At 39.8% G+C, this 22,199-nt stretch overlaps 1 protein-coding gene across 1 annotated transcript in view; it reads left to right on the top strand.

The window, feature by feature from the left end:
- Positions 1-1,164: 1,164 nt before the first annotated feature.
- LOC132043725 (uncharacterized mitochondrial protein AtMg00860-like) overlaps positions 1,165-22,199 on the top strand; it is a 51,842-nt gene continuing 30,807 nt past the window's right edge. Inside the window, exons 1-2 of the mRNA XM_059434182.1 lie at positions 1,165-1,331; positions 2,137-2,387. Of these exons, the coding sequence (XP_059290165.1) occupies positions 1,165-1,331; positions 2,137-2,387 (418 nt within the window). The remainder of the gene's footprint in view (positions 1,332-2,136; positions 2,388-22,199) is intronic.

The following is a 22,199-nucleotide window of genomic DNA, read 5'->3' on the forward strand; positions in this document are numbered from 1 at the left end:
CATTTGTTGCGGCTCAGCAATAGCGTGGAGGTGTGGAACCTCATGGTGGAGGCTGACTTAAGCAATTCCTAGACTTAAAGTCACCAGAGTTCTTCGGGTCACGAGAGGTGGATGACCCCCAACACTTTTTAGATGAGACTTTCAAGGCATTTGAGGGCAATGAATGCCCATGGTTCTGAAGGCGCGTGAGGTTTGCTTCTTATCAGTTGAAGGATGTTGCTCAGGAATGGTTTGAGATGTGGGAGTCTGAGAGGGGTGATGCTGCTTTAGCTCCTACGTCGGTTGAATTTGAAGAGGCAATCATGGAAAGGTTTTTGTCTGAGGAGGAGAGGTTTGCTATGGCTACGAAATTTGAAAAGCTGGAATAGGGTAACAAGTCGGTTCGTTAGTATAGTTTGGAATTTACCCGTTTGTCAAAGTATGCTTTACATATGATTCCGACTGAGAAGCATAGGTTGACTCATTTTGTGAAAGGCTTGGTACCACGTATCAAGTTTGCATGTGCTGCTGCTGCTATGTCTCCTACTTGCACTTTCTCATCTCTAGTTGGGTTGGCTGAACAAAAAGAGAGTTGGAAAAATAAGGAGTGGGTGGAGCGAGAGAGAACAAGAAGGCCCGATCGGCGGTGGTTTCAGTGGCAATAATTACAACGAAGGACAGAGGAGAGGATATTCTGCACCTGCTCAGTCTGGCGCATATTTGAATGCCAGTGTGCCTTCTGGTAGGCAAGGTCAAAAGAATAATAACCAAAGCAGGTTCTCCCAGGGTAGTAGTCGGTCTGCTGCATGGAAAGATCGTATCTGTGATCAGCACGTGGTATTAGGGGCCACATTAAGAGGGAGCGGAGAAAGTGGCTACACGAGATGGCTGCTATGTCTAACCAAAGGAGTGATTCACCTGCTTCTGCATCTGCTAAAAATCCGCTTGCTGGTAATGCTAACAATAATAATCAGAATCCTCATAATAATGGCAAAGGAAAGAAAGTTGCTAACACTTCTGATGGAGGGACAACTCAGCTTTATGGGCTGACTCGTAGGGAGACAACTGAGGCTTTTGACGCGTGGTTACAGGTATCCTTACCATTTGTTCTTATGATGCTTATTCATTGATTGATCTAGGTTTAAATTTATCCTATGTGACCCCTTTTTTATTCTTGATATGAGTATGAAACCTGAACCTTTGTTGGAACCTTCTACTGTTGATACGCCTTCTGGTGTTCCTGTTATTGCTTTTAGAGTCTATAGAAATTATGTTGTTGTGATTAAAGGTCGTGAGACCGTGGCTGATTTGTATAAACTTGAGATAGTGTATTTTGATGTAATTATGGGGATGTACTGGTAGCCCGCATGTTATGCTAATGTGGATTGTTGCCTTAAGTTAGTTCGTTTCGCCTTTCTCGATGAGCATGTTATTGTGTGGGAGGGTGAAATTGCTAAGCTAGGGGGTAGATTTATTTTCTATCTTAAAGCGCATAAGATGATTACTAAGGGGTGTATTTACTATTTGGTTGCTGTTAATGATACAAAAGTCGTAGTACCCGAATTCGCATTTGTTCCCATAGTTAGTGATTATCCCAAAGTGTTTCCTGATGATCATCCTGGTATTCCTTCTGATAGAATTATTGATTTTGGGATTGATGTTATGCCTGACACCCAACCTATTTCTACTCCCCTTATCGTATGGCTCCAGCAGAGCTAAGGGAATTAAAGGATCAGTTAAAGGACTTGTTGGATAAGGGTTTCATCTGACCAAGTTCCTCACCTTGGGGTGCTCTATTATTGTTTGTTAGAACGAAAGATGGTTCCCGTAGAATGTGTCTTGATTACCGTTAGCTTAATAAGGTGACCATTAGGAATAAGTATCCTTTGCCTAGGATAGATGATTTGTTAGACCAACTTCAGGGTGCTAATTTCTTTTCAAAGATTGACCTGAGGTCTGGTATCACCAATTGAAGATAAAGGAGAAGGATATCCCAAAAAGCATTTTTCGTACTCGTTACGGGCACTTTGAGTTTCTAGTGATGTCCTTTGGGTTGACTAATGCACCTGCAGCATTTATGGATTTGATGAATCGTGTGTTTAAGCCTTATCTAGACCTTATTGTGTTTATTGATGATATTGTGGTGTATTCTAAAAGTCGTGATGATCATGCTAATCATTCAAGAATAACTTTGACAACACTTGAGGAGAACACGCTTTATGCGAAATTCTCAAAGTCTGAATTTTGTCTTGAGTCTGTGGCTTTCTTGGGCCATGTGGTGACTGGTAACGGTATTAAAGTAGATCCTCAGAAAATTTCAGCGGTTAAGGATTGTCCTAGACCAACTAGTGTGACTGATATTCGTAGTTTCTTGGGGTTGGCAAATTATTACAGAAAGTTTGTGGAAGGTTTTTCGTCTATAGCCTCTCCATTGACTAAATTGACACAGAAGACTGCTAAGTTTCAGTGGTCCGAAGCTTGTGAAAAGAGTTTCCAAGAGCTTAAGACAAGGTTGACTTCGGATCCTGTTTTGACTTTACCTTCTGGATCTGGTGGATATGTGGTGTATTGTGATTCTTCCAGAATTGGTTTGGGTTGTGTATTGATGTAGAACGGTAAGGTGATTGCTTATGCTTCGCGGCAGTTGAAAAAGCATGAGAAAAATTATCCGACTCATGACTTGGAGTTGGCTGCCGTGGTATTTGCCTTGAAAATTTGGCGTCACTAGTTGTATGGTGAGCATTGTGATGTTTTTACTGACCATAAAATCTTGCAATACATCTTTAAGCAGCGAGAGTTGAATCTCAGACAGAGGAGGTGGTTGGAGTTGTTAAAAGATTATGACTTGAATATCCTGTATCATCCTGGTAAGGCTAATGTGGTTGCTGCTGCTTTGACTAGAAAGTCTATAGGCACGTTGGCTTATTTGCACGTTCATGACATGCCCATGGAGATGAGTAGGCTAAAGAGAAAAAATATGAAGTATACGATGTTTCAATAAATAAGGCATAGCAATTGATGATTCTAAATGAGATTCGAAAGACATTCGATGTTAGATAAGAAAGTTGCCAAGAAAAGGCTATGTAAGCGATAAGTTCGGAAAAGCTTTATGAGTAGTAAGTCGATGACAACTTAATGATGTGTTGGGGAAGAGTTATGACACCCCTTAGGTTGCTAAGGAAGTGATAAACAAGTGCTAAGAAGGTTCCATAAGGATTGGAGATCAAACGAGACGACGGGATCAAACTTGGTGGAACTGTGAGTTCCACGGCCAGATCCACGGCCAGCATTGCATTCCACGGACCGTGGATGGGTCCGTGGAACTGCCGGCGAGAGAGCAGCTGGCTGGTCGTGAACCACGACCAGCTCCACGGACAACACTTGGTTCCACGGACCGTGGAACGTCCGTGGAACACCCGACGGGCTGAAATGTTTTAAGTGTTTAAATGAGTTCCCAACTTCATTATTTCATTTCCAACCTCTCTCTACTTCTCTCTAAAGACCTCTAGGGTTCCATGTATGTTTCATGAACAAGGAATCAAAGGAAATCAAGGGTGATTATCATCAAACCAAGTGAATCAAAGTAAGGAAAACCATTAAAGTTCATCAAAAGCAAGAAATCCAAGTGAAGGAAAATCTAGGGTTTGGCTCAAGTGAGGTTCATGCAACCAAGGTTCAATCCTACACCATCCAAGGTGAGTTTTATGATGTTTCCATGTTATATAAAGTGTTGGGTAGATGAAACACTCGAATTACGAAAGAAAATAAGTAATGGGTCATGAATGTGTGAATAGTAACACTTTTGAGTAAACGTTTGGAACGAGTTATGATTCTTGATGCTTCATGAATATAATCATGTTATAAATGATATTGGGAGTATGGAAAACGACATTGTATATGAATGAACGTATTGACGAGTTATGGCTATGGATATGGATAAAGTGAAAAGAATTGTGAAGTAAGAGTAATGTAGATGACTAGAAGCTATTATGATGATAATATGAATGTTATTATTGATGTTGGGAGTTGATATGTAATACGAGGAAAGTCGTATAAATAAAGGAGATGCTGTCCGATTTTCTCTAGAATTAGTCATGAATGCTAATGCTATCCATCATCTAATACGAGTATGCACTTCAATGAAGGTAGAACGTGAGCTTTGAAGAAGAACGCTCAAGCGATAGAATAGTCGCACGACGAGGTATGTAAGGCTAACCCTTCTTTCATAAGGCATGGTTCTTGGGCCAATTGTTCATCTCTTATGAGTTCATGATACTTTCTAATGATCTTAGCTCGAGAAGCTATTAAGCCAATGATGCCAAGTGATACGATTGTACTAAGTTTCTTATACGACGAGTAATGCTCTAAGGATAGAATGTATAAATGACGATAGTAAAGAGGGTAAGAGATAGATATGAACTAGTATGTATGTGTGCCTATGAGAGGCTATTGTGAACCCCGAGCTTACATGGCCGGGTAGAATATGATAAGTATGTATATGTATATGTATGTATGCCCATGAGAGGCTATTGTGAACCCCGAGCTTATATGGCCGGGTAGAATATAGTAAACATGTATATCATTATATAACGACGCGCGCGCACCACCGCAGGTTGGGTACGAATAACAATAATAACCACGAGCCTTGGTAGGGCCGAGCCTGAGCCTTGGTAGGGCCGGGTACGTAAAACCTCGAACCTTCGTGGTCGGGTAGGCTATATAAATACTATATGTATGACATCTATATGAGTACGATTATGCTATGTATATTACATCTTTATGAGTACGACTATGTTAAGATTATGTAAGTGCCAAGTAAGGGCTATAAATACGCAATGTATATGATATGAGCATGAATATGAAAGGAGACATGAATACGAACATGAAAGTAGATACAAAAAGGTAAATGAGCAAGAATACAAATGTATGCACACGAGTATGAAATAGAAATGGAAAGTCCCTATGGAAAGCGAGGTAAGTGCCATGATGATGATGCTATTATCTCCCGGTTTGTATTATTTCGGATGTTATCCTTTATGCTTCCATATTGATATTGATCATGCTTTACATACTCGGTACATTCTTCGTGCGCGTCCTTTTGTTTGTGGACGCTGCGTCATGCCCGCGGGTGGCCGGGGAGACGAGATTTGATCCATAGTTGTACTATCTCGGGGACTACATAGCGAGCTCCATTTCATTCGGAGGCTGCGGCTTTTGGTATATATATTCTTTTGTGTATATATTCATGGGCACGGCGGGGTCCTGTCCCGCCCATATGACATGATATGATGTACCCTTCTTAGAGGCTCGTAGACATTGTGTATATGGTTAGATATGTTCGGCCTTGTCGGCCTATATTTTGGGATGTTATTTTGTTCGCCTTGTCGGCGCATGTACCTGTATATGGGCATAGATGTTGTTGATGATATAAATATGTTATTGCTCGATGAGCTTAGAATGATGACGAATGAAAAGTATGATGTAATGATGTGGCTCACCTAGAATGTGAAGTATAAGTATGAAAAAGGGGTGCCCGGGTGGGCTAGCACGGGTGCTCGTCGCGGCCCTCAAGTCGGGTCGTGACGCAGTGGTATCGAGCGGTTCGGTCCTAGGGTGTGTCTACGAGCCGTGTCTAGTAGAGTCTTGGTTATGGGTGTGTTGCGCGCCACACTTATAAACAAGAAGGCTGCGGACATTTTAGGAATGAATGACCTTCTTTCTTCATAAGAAATCGTGCGATAGAGCTTTGATGTAAGAACTTCTTGTTTCTTAACGATATGTTGTGTATTTCGAAATGCTGTAAAGAAAAGGCTTCGGCGGCCCAAAAGGGCAAGACGGTGGCGAAAAAGCGGGGGTGAAAGAGCACCGCCACCGGTAGTAGAAGAAAGTGAGTCCCAAAGTGCGGCTCAATCTCAATCTTCCCATTCGGGGCACCGCATTAGAGGAGCGTGAGGGGGCCTCGGCCCCAGCTCCAGCACCTCCGGCTCCTCCACTGGATGCTTCAGGCCAAGATGTAAAAGCGGCCATTAATTTGCTGACTCAGTTGGTTGCGGCCCAGACTAAGGGGTCAAGTTCAGGTCAGGGTGATAGGGCTGTTAGTGCAAGAGCCCGTGATTTTATCAGTTTGAACCCTCCGAAATTCTTTGGATCAAAGCCGGATGAGGACCCTCAGAACTTCATTGATGGTATGTTGAGGACGCTTCGGTTGATGCATGCTTCAGACACCGAGTCGGTGGAGCTAGCGTCCTATAGATTGAGGGATGTTGCGATATGTTGGTACACGGTTTGGACGGCTTCACGGGGGGCCAATGCACCTCCCCCGGTATGGCAAGAGTTTGTAGATGCGTTTCTCCGACACTATTTGCCCCCGGAAGTTCGGCGAGCTAGGGCCGATAAGTTTCTAAATTTGAGACAAGGGAGCATGAGTGCTCTAGAGTATAGCCTCCGCTTTAACTCCTTGGCTAGGTATGCTTCGGCCATGGTAGCGGATATGGGAGATCGAGTATACAGGTTTGTGAAAGGCCTAGGGCCACACTTGATGGATAGATGTCTGACTGCGTCCTTCCAGGACAATATGGATATTGCACGCATCCAAGCCCACGCTCAAAATTTAGAAGAAAGCTTGCAACAACAAAGAAGCGAGTATGATAGAGGGCATAACAAGAGGGCCAGATCCTCGGGTCCAATGAACGAGTATAGAGGTGGGCACAGACAGCAGTCTTCTAGACATTCGGGCTATTCTATGACTAGTGCGCCTCCACGGTATTCAGGCCAGAGATTCGATAGATCTACTCATCCCGGGCCGAGTCAGAGCTTTTCGGGATCTCAGTTTAGAGGTGATTCGGGTCAGGCGAGGCCACCCGTACCACGATGCTCCCAGTGTGGGAAGTTACATTGGGGCCAGTGTAGATTGGGTTCAGAGGGTTGTTATTCATGTGGTCGACCAGGCCATATTATGCGAGATTGCCCCTCAGTTAGTGGCAGAGGTAGGACCCAGCCTTCAGGGTCAGTGGCCGGATCTTCAGCATCTATACGCCCTGCGGGGCCAGGTTCACACGCGCCAGTCGGCCGTGGTAGAGGCAGGGGGAGAGCCCCCAGTTCTAGCGGTCCTCAGCACCGTATCTATGCTTTGGCTGGACGCCAAGATCTTGAGTCTTCTCCCGATGTGGTTACAGGTATATTATCGGTATTTTCTCATGATGTATATGCTTTGATAGATCCCGGCTCCACATTGTCATATGTTACTCCATATATTGCGGGTCGGTTTAGAATCAAACCAGAGTCGATTAAGCCTTTTGAGGTGTCCACACCCGTTGGTGAATCGGTAATAGCTAGCCGAGTATATAGAAATTGTGTAATTGTGATTTGTGATCGCCGTACTATGATTGACTTGCATGAATTAAAAATGGTGGACTTTGATGTTATTATGGGCATGGATTGGTTGGCTTCTTGCTACGCCAATGTCGATTGTAGAATGAAAATAGTTCGCTTCCAATTTCCGGGAGAACCAGTTTTAGAATGGAAAGGAAATACGGCGTCACCAAAGGGTAGGTTTATTTCCTATCTAAAGGCAAGGAAAATGATTACAAAAGGTTGCATTTATCATCTAGTGCGAGTTCACGATGTAGAAGCTGAACCGCCGACCTTTCAGTCGGTCCCTGTAGTGAATGAATTTCCGGATGTATTCCCGGAAGAGCTTCCAGGCCTTCCTCCCGAGCGGGAGATTGATTTTGCTATTGATGTGTTGCCAGACACTAAGCCTATATCTATCCCTCCCTATAGAATGGCTCCCGCAGAACTGAAAGAGTTGAAAGAGCAGTTAAAAGATTTGCTCGATAAAGGCTTTATTAGGCCTAGCTCATCCCCGTGGGGAGCACCTGTATTATTTTTGTTCGAAAGAAAGATGGCTCTTTAAGGATGTGCATTGACTATCGGCAATTGAATAAGGTGACGATTAAGAATAAATATCCTCTTCCGAGGATTGATGACTTATTTGATCAATTACAAGGTGCCCAATGGTTTTCTAAGATAGATTTGAGATCCGGATATCATCAAGTGAGAGTTAGGGAGAAAGATATCCCCAAAACAGCTTTCAGAACAAGATATGGCCATTTCGAGTTCGGGTAATGTCATTTGGGCTAACTAATGCACCGGCAGTGTTTATGGATTTGATGAACGATGTGTTCAGGCCCTTTCTAGATTTGTTCGTGATTGTGTTCATCGATGACATTTTGGTGTATTCTAGATCCGAGGCAGAACATGCGGATCATTTGCGTACTATCCTCAGAGTTCTTCAGACTCAAGAGTTATTTGCAAAATTTTCTAAGTGCGAGTTCTGGTTGAACTCAGTGGCATTTCTTGGGCACATTGTTTCGGTGATGGAATTCGGGTAGATAACCAAAAGATTGAGGCCGTAAAGACTTGGCCAAGGCCTACAACTCCTACGGAGGTACGTAGCTTTCTGGGCTTAGCAGGTTATTACAGAAGATTTGTTGAAGGTTTTTCTTCCATTTCTGCCCCACTTACCAAGTTGACTCAGAAATCAGCAAAGTTTCAATGGACAGATGCTTGTGAGCGTGGCTTCCAAGAGCTAAAAGATAGATTAACTTCTGCACCAGTCTTGACACTTCCAGAGGGATTGGAAGGGTATGTAGTTTATTGTGATGCTTCAGGCATTGGGTTAGGCTGTGTGTTGATGCAGCATGGCAAAGTGATCGCATATGCTTCAAGGCAATTAAGAAAGCATGAAAAGAATTATCCAACCCATGATCTTGAATTGGGTACACAGTGATCCATGCGTTAAAGATATGGAGGCATTATTTATATGGTGTTCATGTAGATATTTACACGGATCACAAAAGCCTCCAGTATATTTTCAAGCAAAAAGAGTTGAATTTGCGGCAGCGACGATGGTTAGAATTGTTAAAAGATTATGATGTTGATATTCTATATCACCCTGGAAAGGCAAATGTGGTGGGCGACGCCCTTAGCCGCAGATCTATGGGAAGCTTATGTGATGTACAATCAGAGAAACGAGAAATGACACGTGAGCTCCAGCAGCTAGCTAGCCTAGGAGTCCGAGTAGTGGACTCAGGTAGCGGGGGAACTACCCTTCAGAATTTAGCAGTCTCGTCGCTAGTAGTAGAAGTGAAGGAGCGACAACACGAAGATCCCATGTTAGTACAGTACAGAGATACACTCCCTCGAGAAGAGGAGTCATCATTTGAGATTACGGAGACGGAGTTCTCCGATGTCGAAGCCGAGTTATGTGTTCCGAATGTGGCGATTGCGCCACCAAATATTGAGAGAAGCTCATTGTTCCCGTTATTCTATCCACCCGGAGCGACAAAGATGTATAATGATCTTAAATCCATGTATTGGTGGAATGGGATGAAGAAAGATATAGCGAATTTGTAGCTCAATGTCCCAATTGTCAACAAGTGAAAATAGAGCACCAAAAGCCGGGCGGATTGTTACGAGCTATAGAAATTCCAACTTGGAAATGGGAAGTGATTAACATGGACTTTATCACAGGTTTACCCCGTTCTCGGCGTAAGTATGATTCCATATGGGTGATTGTGGATAGACTCACCAAGTCAGCTCATTTCTTGCCAGTCAGAACGACGTATGTAGCGAGAGGATTATGCAAAGCTCTATGTTAAAGAGATAGTGCGACTTCATGGTGTTCCGGTATCTATTATCTCCGATAGAGGTACTCGAGTTTTCGGCAAATTTACGGAAGTCCTTCCAAGAGGGCTTAGGGACTCAAGTAAGCCTTAGCACGGCATTTCATCCACGGAGCGATGGACAAGCCGAACGTACTATCCAGACTCTCGAGGATATGTTGCGAGCATGTATGATAGATTTTGGAGGAAATTGGGATGATCATTTGCCGCTCATTGAATTTGCTTATAATAATAGCTATCATTCTAGCATTCAAATGGCACCGTATGAAGCCTTATATGGGCGAAAGTGTAGATCCCCGATTGGGTGGTTTGAGACAGAGAGGCTAAATTGATAGGGCCGAATTTGGTCCAACAAGCCATAGAGAAAGTCAAGCTTATACGAGATCGGCGTTAGCAGCCCAAAGTCGTCAAAAATCCTATGCGGATAATCGTCGAAGGGACCTAGAGTTCCAAGTCAAAGATTGGGTGTTCTTGAAAGTGTCGCCGATGAAAGGCGTTATGAGATTTGGCAAAAGGGGAAGCTTAGTCCCCGGTATATTGGGCCTTATGAAATTGTGCGCAAAGTAGGCCAAGTAGCTTACGAATTAGATTTACCTCGATTTGGAGTCGGTTCATCCGATGTTCCATGTCTCGATCTTTGCGTAAATGTATTGGAGATCCTACTAGGATCGTCCCATTAAATGATGTTCAAGTAACAGAAAAGTTAGCTTATGATGAAAAACCCATTGCCATACTAGATAGGCAAGTACGGAGGCTTAGAAACAAAAAAGTGGCCTCAGTTAAAGTTTTGTGGAGAAATAATAATCGAGAAGAAATGACATGGGAAGCGGAAGAGAGCATGAAATCCAAATATCCGCACCTATTTCAGGCCCCCGAGAAGAGGGCCAAGATGAGACGTCAATATCATAAGGTATGCACGCTTTCCTTTTATGTATTTGGGTCGTGTGTGGCCAAATTATATTGCTATTATGTTGTGGCCCGGTGTGGCATTGATATCATGGGTTGTTGTGACAGGGCGGTAGTGCCATATTATAGGGAAACTCTGGCGAAATTTTTATAAAATCCCCGAGTGCTTAACATTCGAGGACGAATGTTCCTAAGGGGGAGAGAATGTTACACCTCGGAAAAATTTTCCGTTGATGCACAGTGAGTAGGCTAAAGAGAAATATGAAGTATACGATGTTTCAATAAATAAGGCATAGCAATTGATGATTCTAAATGAGATTCGAAAGACATTCGATGTTAGATAAGAAAGTTGCCAAGAAAAGGCTATGTAAGCGATAAGTTCGGAAAAGCTTTATGAGTAGTAAGTCGATGACAACTTAATGATGTGTTGGGGAAGAGTTATGACGCCCCTTAGGTTGCTAAGGAAGTGATAAACAAGTGCTAAGAAGGTTCCATAAGGATTGGAGATCAAACGAGACGACGGGATCAAACTTGGTGGAACTGTGAGTTCCACGGCCAGATCCACGGCCAGCATTGCATTCCACGGACCGTGGATGGGTCCGTGGAACTGCCAGCGAGAGAGAGCTGGCTGGTCATGAACCACGACCAGCTCCACGGACAGCACTTGGTTCCACGGACCGTGGAACGGTCCGTGGAACACCCGACGGGCCGAAATGTTTTAAGTGTTTAAATGAGTTCCCAACTTCATTATTTCATTTCCAACCTCTCTCTACTTCTCTCTAAGACCTCTAGGGTTCCATATTTGTTCCATGAACAAGAAACAAAGGAATCAAAGGTCTTAATCATCAAACCAAGTGAATCAAAGTAAGGAAAACCATTAAAGTTCATCAAAAGCAAGAAATCCAAGTGAAGGAAAATCTAGGGTTTGGCTCAAGTGAGGTTCATGCAACCAAGGTTCAATCCTACACCATCTAAGGTAAGTTTTATGATGTTTCCATGTTATATAAAGTGTTGGGAAGATGAAACACTCGAATTAAGAAAGAAAATAAGTAATGGGTCATGAATGTGTGAATAGTAGCACTTTTGAGTAAACGTTTGGAACGAGTTATGATTCTTGATGCTTCATGAATATAATCATGTTATAAATGATATTGGGAGTATGGAAAACGACATTGTATATGAATGAACGTATTGACGAGTTATGGCTATGGATATGGATAAAGTGAAAAGAATTGTGAAGTAAGAGTAATGTAGATGACTAGAAGCTATTATGATGATAATATGAATGTTATTATTGATGTTGGGAGTTGATATGTAATACGAGGAAAGTCGTATAAATAAAGGAGATGCTGTCCGATTTTCTCTAGAATTAGTCATGAATGCTAATGCTATCCATCATCTAATACGAGTATGCCCTTCAATGAAGGTAGAACGTGAGCTTTGAAGAAGAACGCTCAAGCGATAGAATAGTTACACGACAAGGTATGTAAGGCTAACCCTTCTTTCATAAGGCATGGTTCTTGGGCCAATTGTTCATCTCTTATGAGTTCATGATACTTTCTAATGATCTTAGCTCGAGAAGCTATTAAGCCAATGATGCCCAAGTGATACGATTGTACTAAGTTTCTTATACGACGAGTAATGCTCTAAGGATAGAATGTATAAATGACGATAGTAAAGAGGGTAAGAGATAGATATGAACTAGTATGTATGTGTGCCTATGAGAGGCTATTGTGAACCCCGAGCTTACATGGCCGGGTAGAATATGATAAGTATGTATATGTATATGTATGTATGCCCATGAGAGGCTATTGTGAACCCCGAGCTTATATGGCCGGGTAGAATATAGTAAACATGTATATCATTATATAACGACGCGCGCGCACCACTGCAGTTGGGTACGAATAACAATAATAACCCCGAGCCTTGGTAGGGCCAGGCACTGAGCCTTGGTAGGGCCGGGTACGTAAAACCTCGAACCTTCGTGGTCGGGTAGGCTATATAAATACTATATGTATGACATCTATATGAGTACGATTATGCTATGTATATTACATCTTTATGAGTACGACTATGTTAAGATTATGTAAGTGCCAAGTAAGGGCTATAAATACGCAATGTATATGATATGAGCATGAATATGAAAGGAGACATGAATACGAATATGAAAGTAGACACGAAAGGTAAATGAGCAAGAATACAAATGTATGCACACGAGTATGAAATAGAAATGGAACGTCCCTATGGAAAGCAGGTAAGTGCCATGATGATGATGCTATTATCTCCCAGCTATATTACTTCGAATGTTATCCTTTATGCTTCCACATTGATATTGATCATGCTTTACATACTCAGTACATTCTTCGTGCGACGTCCTTTTGTTTGTGGATGCCGCGTCATGCCCGCAGTGGCCAGGGAGACAGATTTGATCCATAGCTGTACTATCTCAGGGACTACATAGCAGAGCTCCATTTCATTCGGAGCTGCAACTTTTGGTATATATATTCTTTTGTGTATATATTCATGGGCACGGCGGGGTCCTGTCCCGCCCATATGACATGATATGATGTACCCTTCTTAGAGGCTCGTAGACATTGTGTATATGGTTAGATATGTTCGGCCTTGTCGGCCTATATTTGGGATGTTATTTTGTTCGCCTTGTCGGCGCATGTACGTATATGGCATAGATGTTGTTGATGATATAAATATGTTATTGCTCGATGAGCTTAGAATGATGACGAACGAAAAGTATGATGTAATGATGTGGCTCATATGGGCATAGATGTTGTTGATGATATAAATATGTTATTGTGCAACGATGAGCAAAAAAGTCTTGAATGATGACGAATGGAAAAAGTATGATGTAATGATGTTTTGGCTCACCTAGAATTGGTGAAGTTACTAGAAGAGTTGGGAAGGTAGCTTATGAGTTGAGATTCTTGGCCGAGATGTCCATGGCTCGTCCTCTCAGGTGTTTCACATTTTGATGTTGAGGTTGTATAAACCTGATCCTTCTCATGTGTTGAACTATGAAGAGGTTTAGATTGATGAATCCTTGTCTAATGAAGAAGAACCAGTTCAGATTTTGGAGTACCAAGTTAGAAGGTTGAGAACAAAGGATATTGCATCGGTTAAAGTGTTGTGGAGAAACTATAATACTGAGAAAGCTACTTGGGAAGCGGAAGAGGACATGAAGAAGAGATATCCTCACTTGTTCCTACTTCAAGTATGAGGCAAGTTTCGAGCTATTCGTTCGCAAGGGGAATTCATGGTTGAAAATCGTAGTGGTTAGTGACCTTCCTAGAATACAATTCTCATTCGAAGACTAATGATCTTAAGGATGGGATAATGTAACACCCCGTAAACTTGAACTAGGTGTGAATGTGTAAAAATCTAGTGTTAAGATGATATTTTATCTATATGAATCCATTCGGGATGAATTCGGGTGGAAGGTAGTTGTTTTGAAGTCAAAGCAACTAGTGAAGTTCTTAAGGGCTCTTAATCTCGCCTAAGTTTCAGTAGGTCTGTTTGCTGGGCGATTTTCGAGAAAATATGTTGAGAATTTAGAAACACCTCCTCAATGGCAGTTGTAAATCTTTAAAATAGCTTTCCAACGGTAGGTCGCCCAGCCCGACCAAAGTTTGGTACAAAAAGTTATGCCCATTTTACTAAAGCTTTGTCTTTCTTTGGAAATTTGGTCCACGTTACGGTGAGGCGTTACTGACCGCAACACATGTTACGGACCGTAACACCATACCATAACGTCAACTTTTTTCACCAAACATTATGGAAATTTTGGTCACGTTGGGGCGAGGCATTACAGTCCATAACAAGCGTTACGGGACCGTAACACCCTACCATAACGTCAATTTTTTCACTCGAAAATTATAAATAATTCGGTTATTTTATCCGCTCCTCCACTTTTACGGAAAACCCTAGAACGAAAACCATTCCTCCAAGTCTTCAACTCAATGGTAAGAACGTCTTTATCATTATTAATCCATCCCGAAGATCAAACCCATGATTCTTAACATAATTCTTGTACCAAAAACCTAGGGCTTGCAAAGTAATCCTTCTCAATGTGACTCAAGCTAGGGTTTTGGGTGTTCTTCACTAAGAAGGTGAATTGTTAAGACATGTAAAGCATAATTAAGATATGTCTCTCTTTTGACAGCTGGTTTTGGATGTATGTCTCCTTTTGAACCTAATCTTGGAAGTATAAATTTCATTCAAGGCCTCTTTATTGAATAAAAAGGTGAACTTTTCATGATTTGAAACTCTATTTCCTGCTTTGATTGTGGTTAATGTGCCTAAGGGGACAAGCCCACATTAAACCTAGTTTGTATCAGGCCTACCTACGTATATAAGTTTATACATGTTTTTCCTCTATAAGAGATGATCGATAATGATGTTTTCATGTTGAATTCTGACATTGAAATGTTGGTTAAAGAAGTGTAAACATTTTCAAGACCTTTTTCGAAATGATTTATCGTTACGATATGGCATAATGAACCTTAATGACCATTGATGATTTCACTACCTTGAAACGAATAAAGAATTGGCTTCTATGTTATGAAAGTGGCTGTTGTGTTGGCTTAGCTACTCGGGAGGAAAGATAGTCACTATGGATCCTAGTGTGGTAATGCCTAGCCATTCGGGAGGAAGAGTGGCCACTGCCAAGTTCGCCACCCGAGGTGCGGTTTATTCCTTGCTATTCTGGAAGAAGGATAGCCATCGAAAATTACATATTAAGGTGCTGTGTTTAGGGAACCTCTAAGGTCATCCCTTCGATGTTATTGATTGTTGGGCATGTATAAGCAAGTATGATATCCTTATCCTTTTATGGAACTGTTGTTGACAATCATGATCAATTTAAGAAACATATTTGGAAGTTGTAACTTGACAAAAGTCTTTATAATCATTTTTGATAATTCTTATTGAGATGCACAAGCTGAATAACTGATTTCATGTTGTTTCATACTATCCTAAGAACTAATTTCTTTAAGTATTATTGTAATTTATTTTCATATTACTTATTGTCCCTGAGGTACTCACTGAGTACAAAGTACTCAGGCATATCATTGTTGTTTTTGACGGTATGTTAGGTAACGGAGGAGAGCAGGTTCTTGATAATCGAAACGCTTAGGAAGGACTTGTTGTTGCTGCTAACTTGGTGATCCCACATGTTCATTCGTGGGACGCCCCTTATAATATTTATTTACTATTCTTTTTTTTGGCTGAAAAATCCCGATGTGTTGAGACATTCTCTTTTATCTTAGAAGCTCCATAGTACACATTCATATGGGTAGTTGTTGAGTTTTGTTTAACTCTTGGGTTTTCCTCACATTTTGATTAAGTTTTATAATGTTAAAGACTTCCGCTAATTTAATTCATATATCATGATTTGATTGTATTTATTTTATAAATTGTTCGAGGTGAATATTGAACCTAGCGAGTTCAAGTGTTGTTAGTGCATCTGTTATACATCTCACTTTTAGAGCATGAGCACGCCATGTATTTCACCGTATTAATGGAGTATCGGAGACGCCCCTTGAATTTTTGAAAGGTACAAGCCATGGGAAGTACGTAGCAATGAAGTAAAGGATGAATTACGATCTCGTAAGTCATAACCGGGAAGGACAACCTTGGAACCAAAGGACATGACCATTATCAAGTATGATTAACGATAAATATCATGTATAGAGAGTTTCAGAAGATTCTGGGACCAAGCAAATCGAAGAAAATAAGTTTGTCGAAAATTTGGAAAAAAAATTACAGAATTTTGGGTCAAATTTGGAGGGGTATATCTCCAGGTATATTATGATTTTTAAGGTGTTTCAAGAGCCCAAAATGAAGTTCGTCGAGTCTAATTTCCAACGCAAAAAATCGCTCATCAAAACAACATCAGAGTAGGGAGTTATGGCCATTTTAAGATAACCCATCCAAGCTGCCAAATGGCTTCCGTGGGTCCCACTTGGGAAAGTCGGTAGAACCGACTTATGAGGGGAATAAAAACCCCATCAACCCCATTTTTTCATCATTCTAAAAACTCATGAGTCCTAGAAACTTCCTAACACATCCCCCAAACATTTATAGCCCAATAAATCAAGAATTTAACTTACACCAAACTAGTCCATAAAAGGTGATTGTTGTTCTTCTACTTGATGTTGTGGTGAGTTTGGTCTTGAAAATTAGGCGTGGCTAAAAGTTCTTCAAGTATAAGGTATTTTCTTCATTCTATCTCTTATGTTGAGTTGATTTGAAGGTTTAGCAAGTCTTAAAAGTGAAAATAGTTATGGAGGAAAGGTTGTTTGTTGTGTTATAGTTGTTGTGTTTATGGACTGTTAATCATGTGGTGGCTTCGTGTGGTTGGGTTGATTTACATGTATATGGATGGTAACTAATGTTTTTGGTGTGTTGATGAGATTAATGGTCCTTGATTGGGAAGAAATGGCAAAAGTGTATATATAGTTGTTGTATGTTCAAAAACATCGTGTGGGATGTTTTATGGAATATTTTGGTATTGATGATGATGTGGTTGATATTAGTATTTCTATTGTTGTTGTTTTGTTGGTATTGTGATTTCAGTCTAGGAATATAAACAGGGGAGATCTTTGCTTAATTTCGACCGAGTATGATTTTAAAAGGAATTAATTTGAGGGCTTAAGACAAGCATATGATGATAAGCCTAACGATGTATGAACTCTCTTGAATGTAGATTTACGAGCTTAGGAGGACAAGCCTTAAGCGTGTTAAAGACAAAAGGTACATTAAACATAGTCCCTTCCTTTCTAAAGGCATGATTCTTTTCTTATGAACCCACACACATGTTTTCCATAATATCCTTATTCCAAAAAAGTTAAAAGTTCATGATTATCAAAATTCTTATGATGCCAAAGATAGATGTTTTCCATGATGATGATTCCATTTTGGAAATTCCAAAGCTTATGAATTTGATGCTATTATGAGATTAGTGAAGCTTATTTCATGATTTCCTTGATTTTATCCATTGTTATTGATCTCACCTCATAATACTTGTTCCTTCGAGGGTGAGATATAGTGATGATGATAATTCTATTTCTAATACTATCTAAGTTCGGTGTTCTTAATACTCTCATGACACTATTGATCTCATCTTATGATAGTTGATCCTCTAAAGAAGGATATGGTTGTGATGATAATGATGATGATGTGCTTTTATTTATGTAATCTTGTATATGTATATATGTAGTCATGTGTGACACCGAGTCCGATGTGGCGAGACTACGGATATATTGCAGTCAAAAGGGGCTGGTACGGATATTATCAAGTCCCAAAAGGCAGATCTCGGATACACCGAGTCCCAAATAGGCGGGTATGGATAATATCGAGCCTTACTATGGCCGGGTACCGGATATTACCAAACCTTACTATGGTCGGTCGGATAATCGATATATACTTTGTTGTATTGTATTGTATGATATTGTATTGGTATGTATGTGGATATATGAAATGTTTCTTCTCAAAAATTAAGTAAACTTGCATGATGAATGTCTTAATGAATATTATGAGATATAAATGGTTCATTTATCTTACGCTATTCTTCATGCTTATATCATGTTACTATTCATGCCTTACATGACATTATTTATGAGAGTTTTTGGGTAGTCGGATCATATGCATGCAAGTTCTAGGTGTTTAGGATCAATCCGTAGGTGACTTTATCAAGCATTCTAATTCACTCCACTTGAATTCGGAGACAAGTCTATTGGTATTGGCCTTTATGGTCACTTGTATTTTATATAAGTCTCCCTGACATGTATACAAGCCTTTCATCTAAGACATGCCATTGAAGGAAAGTGGACACCCAGTGCCTTTTCCGCCTTGTACCGTACGCTCCAAATTGAGCCTTCCAATTTCATCCAAAATCTACTAATCCCGTTGGGCAACAATACCAATATCATCATTAGAACCTTTACTATATCCTGTCAATGTACATTGCCGATGAGGAATAACAAAATGATATCAAAATAGCGCCATCATGGACAAATACACTTGGCCAATTTCAATCAACTGAACCCCAAGGGGAATGTCATATCATATAAGGCGGGACGGACAGCCGTGCTATAAATATATACACAAAAGAATCAATACTCATAATACTCCAAGGGCTACCCGAAATGGAGCTCCAACTTCCACAAGTAATATAGCATAACACATTTTCTACTTTCAAATTCATAGACTTATGTCCACAATTCCAAGGACGTCGGTCAATATTTTCATAAATTCAAGAATGATCAATATATTATGACATCACAATAAGCTCCAAATCAGGAATAGCATAATAGGTAATAGATTTAACGTCATAAACACTTACTTGCTTTTCATAATATTCACCACTATTGCATCACTAGAACACTACATCCATTTAGTTTATCTTTTCTACACAAACCACCCATGCCTTCGGCCATCACACACACACACAACTTAGTCATATTTCCATTCTGCTTCCTTTCATTTACATACATATCAACCAATATCATATACATATCATTTATATAAGCTAAATGAATTAGTTTTTCATATACCATATATACACGGCCATACAACACCACACCACAATCTCATGAACTATATATATATATATATATATATTATATTCTACCACCTATAAGCTCGGGGGTTTCATAACAAGAATAGGCACATAGACATAAGAACTCATAACTTATTTAGCGTCATTACTATCGCCGTTAATACAATCCTTCCAGAGGATTAGTTATCATATAAGAGGACCTAGTACAATCGTAACATATCGAGGATCATACAGTAGAAGAGAATAATTTTTTTTATCATAGGCCATAGAAGAATAGATATTTGGCCAAGGAACCATGCCTTATTGGCCGTTTTTCATACCTTCTTTTCTTTTCTATCAACTTGCCACGTTCTAGAATTGAATGGTCTCATGTCTACCTTCATTAGAGTTATATATCATCGGAAAATCGATAGCTTATGCATACATGGCTAAAGCTAGAAAATTCTCTTTCTTTCCAATTTTTTATACAACTTCCACCATTCATTCCCTCCAACTCCTTGAACATCAATAATAAAAGATGACTTCCATGGTTACTTGTCTATTATTCATCACATTATCCTTGCATCTCAATTCCTTCCAATCATCCATATCCATGGATAGCACACTAACTAATTTTCATATACAATTTTATCCCATGTTCTCAATATCATTTATAACATATTATAATCATAACATATAAATTTGCCCTTAATCAACCCATACCAATAATACTATGTCGCTATTCTCACATCCAAGACCCGTTTTCTAAATTCTACAATCCAAGTGTTTCAACTTCTCAACACCTTAAGCAACATGGAAATGCGAGGTAAAATTACTTATATGGTGTAGATCCATTACAGATACATTGCCCATGAAACCCTATTTCACACTCCTCGCTCTTTTGTAGTCCTCTAACCATGGAAGCTTTCTAACACGCCAACACTTGATTCTAGGTTTGGTTCTTTGTATTCTCTTGGACTTGAGTGGAATGTGCGCCTTTCAGCTCTCAATACTTGTAGAATATGAAAAATGAAGTACAAGTAAAACTAAACATCTATTTAAACAAAAACTAGAAATCAGCCCGTGGGCCTATACGGACACTCATACTACTAGGACAGAAATCATAAGTGGCCGTGGTATCGGGGAAAATCATCTCTCACTGTTTGGGAGGTTATACGAACATAACGGACCGTATTTCTCTTATACGGACCGAATAAGTGGTATGGAAACTCTTTCTACATTGGTTCCGTCGTTCATTCGATCTCCAATCTTTATGGAACCTTCTTAACACTTGTTTAACATATCATTAACTATCTAACGCGTTATAACTCTTCTCCAAAACATCGTTAAATCATCATTAACATTTAACATAAATCCTTTCCGTTATCATATATACCTTACTTGGCAAACTTTCATCCTGATTACAAAAGAGTTTTGGAATCTTAATTATGGTCATCAAGTGTCATTCCTTACTTATTGAAATATCGAAAACTTCGTGTCCTTCGTTAGCCTATTCACTATGCATTAACAAAAAAATCAAGGATAAATTAATAACCTCTCATTCAATATTGTTGTATAAATATTTTAGAAGCCTTATCGGCTAGTGATGATGAATAGTTATTGGGAATATAGAGATGTGCCGTTACGTTGTGATATATGTCTTTTGTATGTTTTATCTCGGCTTTTTGTTGTGTATGATTTTAAGTTAGTTGCGACAAGTTAAGACAAGGCTATTTTTTAAACTTTGTTTTCAGACATAAGTGCTTATGAATTTGGTTGGATGGAAAGTTAGACATTTCATGAAAATTTGGGGCCAAAAGTGAAGTGTTGGAATTTAAATTCATGAAAAAAAAATAACCATGTGGCCATGCACATGATTTGTGGGCCATAGGCCACATGTATGAAGAATATGTGTAGTATTAGATGACTTATTAAGTCATCTTCATTATTTTCATCTCTTGGAAAAATCTAGAAAATTTGAGAAAAGTGGAAAAAAAAAAAAGGAAAAAAATGGCACATGACCGGCCATGGCATATATATACATATATATATATATATATATATATATATATATATATATATATATATATATATATATATATATATATATATATATATATATATATATATATGTGTGTGTGTGTGTGTGTGTGAGTAATAACATAAGGCACAATTCATTATTTCAATTCTAGAAAAAGAGAAAGAAAAGAAAGAGAGAGAGAGACTCTCGGCCAAGGATGGCCGAGAGTGGTGCCTCCCATGTTGGCCTAGAAAATTTACTTCCTCGTAGCTTTTCTACCAATTGAGGGTCCGCGTTAACGTGGAGTAGTCGTTGAAGTGAGCAAAGCGTTCATTATTGCCAAGCATGTCCTAGCCGAGAAGAGGGTGGAAGAGAGAAAGGTAAGTTTCAATCTTCTTTTCATGTGTTGAGGATGATTTGTGCATGTTGTGATATGTAGAAACTAATGAAGCTCATGAAAATATGGAGTCATTGTTGTGGCCGTGTATATATATATATTGTGTAGGGTAGGAATGAAGAACTAATGTTATTTGGTGTTTGGTTGATGTTGTTGTGAATGGTTTGAACATGTTGTGATGTGTGGTGCTGCATAAAATTGTGTAGGTTGATGTTGGAAAAAATTGCCAAGGCCGTGTGTGGGCTGTTTTTGGAGGCCAAGGTGAATCAAATATATTTTCTTGTAATTACGATAATAATGTTGTCAATGGTTGAATTGTTGGTGTAGCTTATGAGTTTAGAAGAAAAGAAATGTGTCGTCGATGTTTACTTGGACTTGGAAGGTTTCGGGTTGCCTTGTATGTTGGATGGGCTGATTTGAATATTGTGCGGATTACTTGAAATATTCTTGAATCTTAATGAAATGATCTCGGATTAGTATTTGAATATGTGAATGTCGATGTTGACTTGAACGTATGTAGTTTATTGGAATATAAATGGAATGTCGTCGAATTATATAGAAAGGAGTTATTAATGTTAGAATGTGTTTGGAATTGATTATCGATGTTGTTATTATGTTGGTTGGTATTGTTGATAATGATTTGGCCGAGTTGAATTCTCG

Source organism: Lycium ferocissimum, unplaced genomic scaffold (genome assembly GCF_029784015.1).
Source record: "Lycium ferocissimum isolate CSIRO_LF1 unplaced genomic scaffold, AGI_CSIRO_Lferr_CH_V1 ctg2807, whole genome shotgun sequence".
Classification (NCBI taxonomy): domain Eukaryota; kingdom Viridiplantae; phylum Streptophyta; class Magnoliopsida; order Solanales; family Solanaceae; genus Lycium; species Lycium ferocissimum.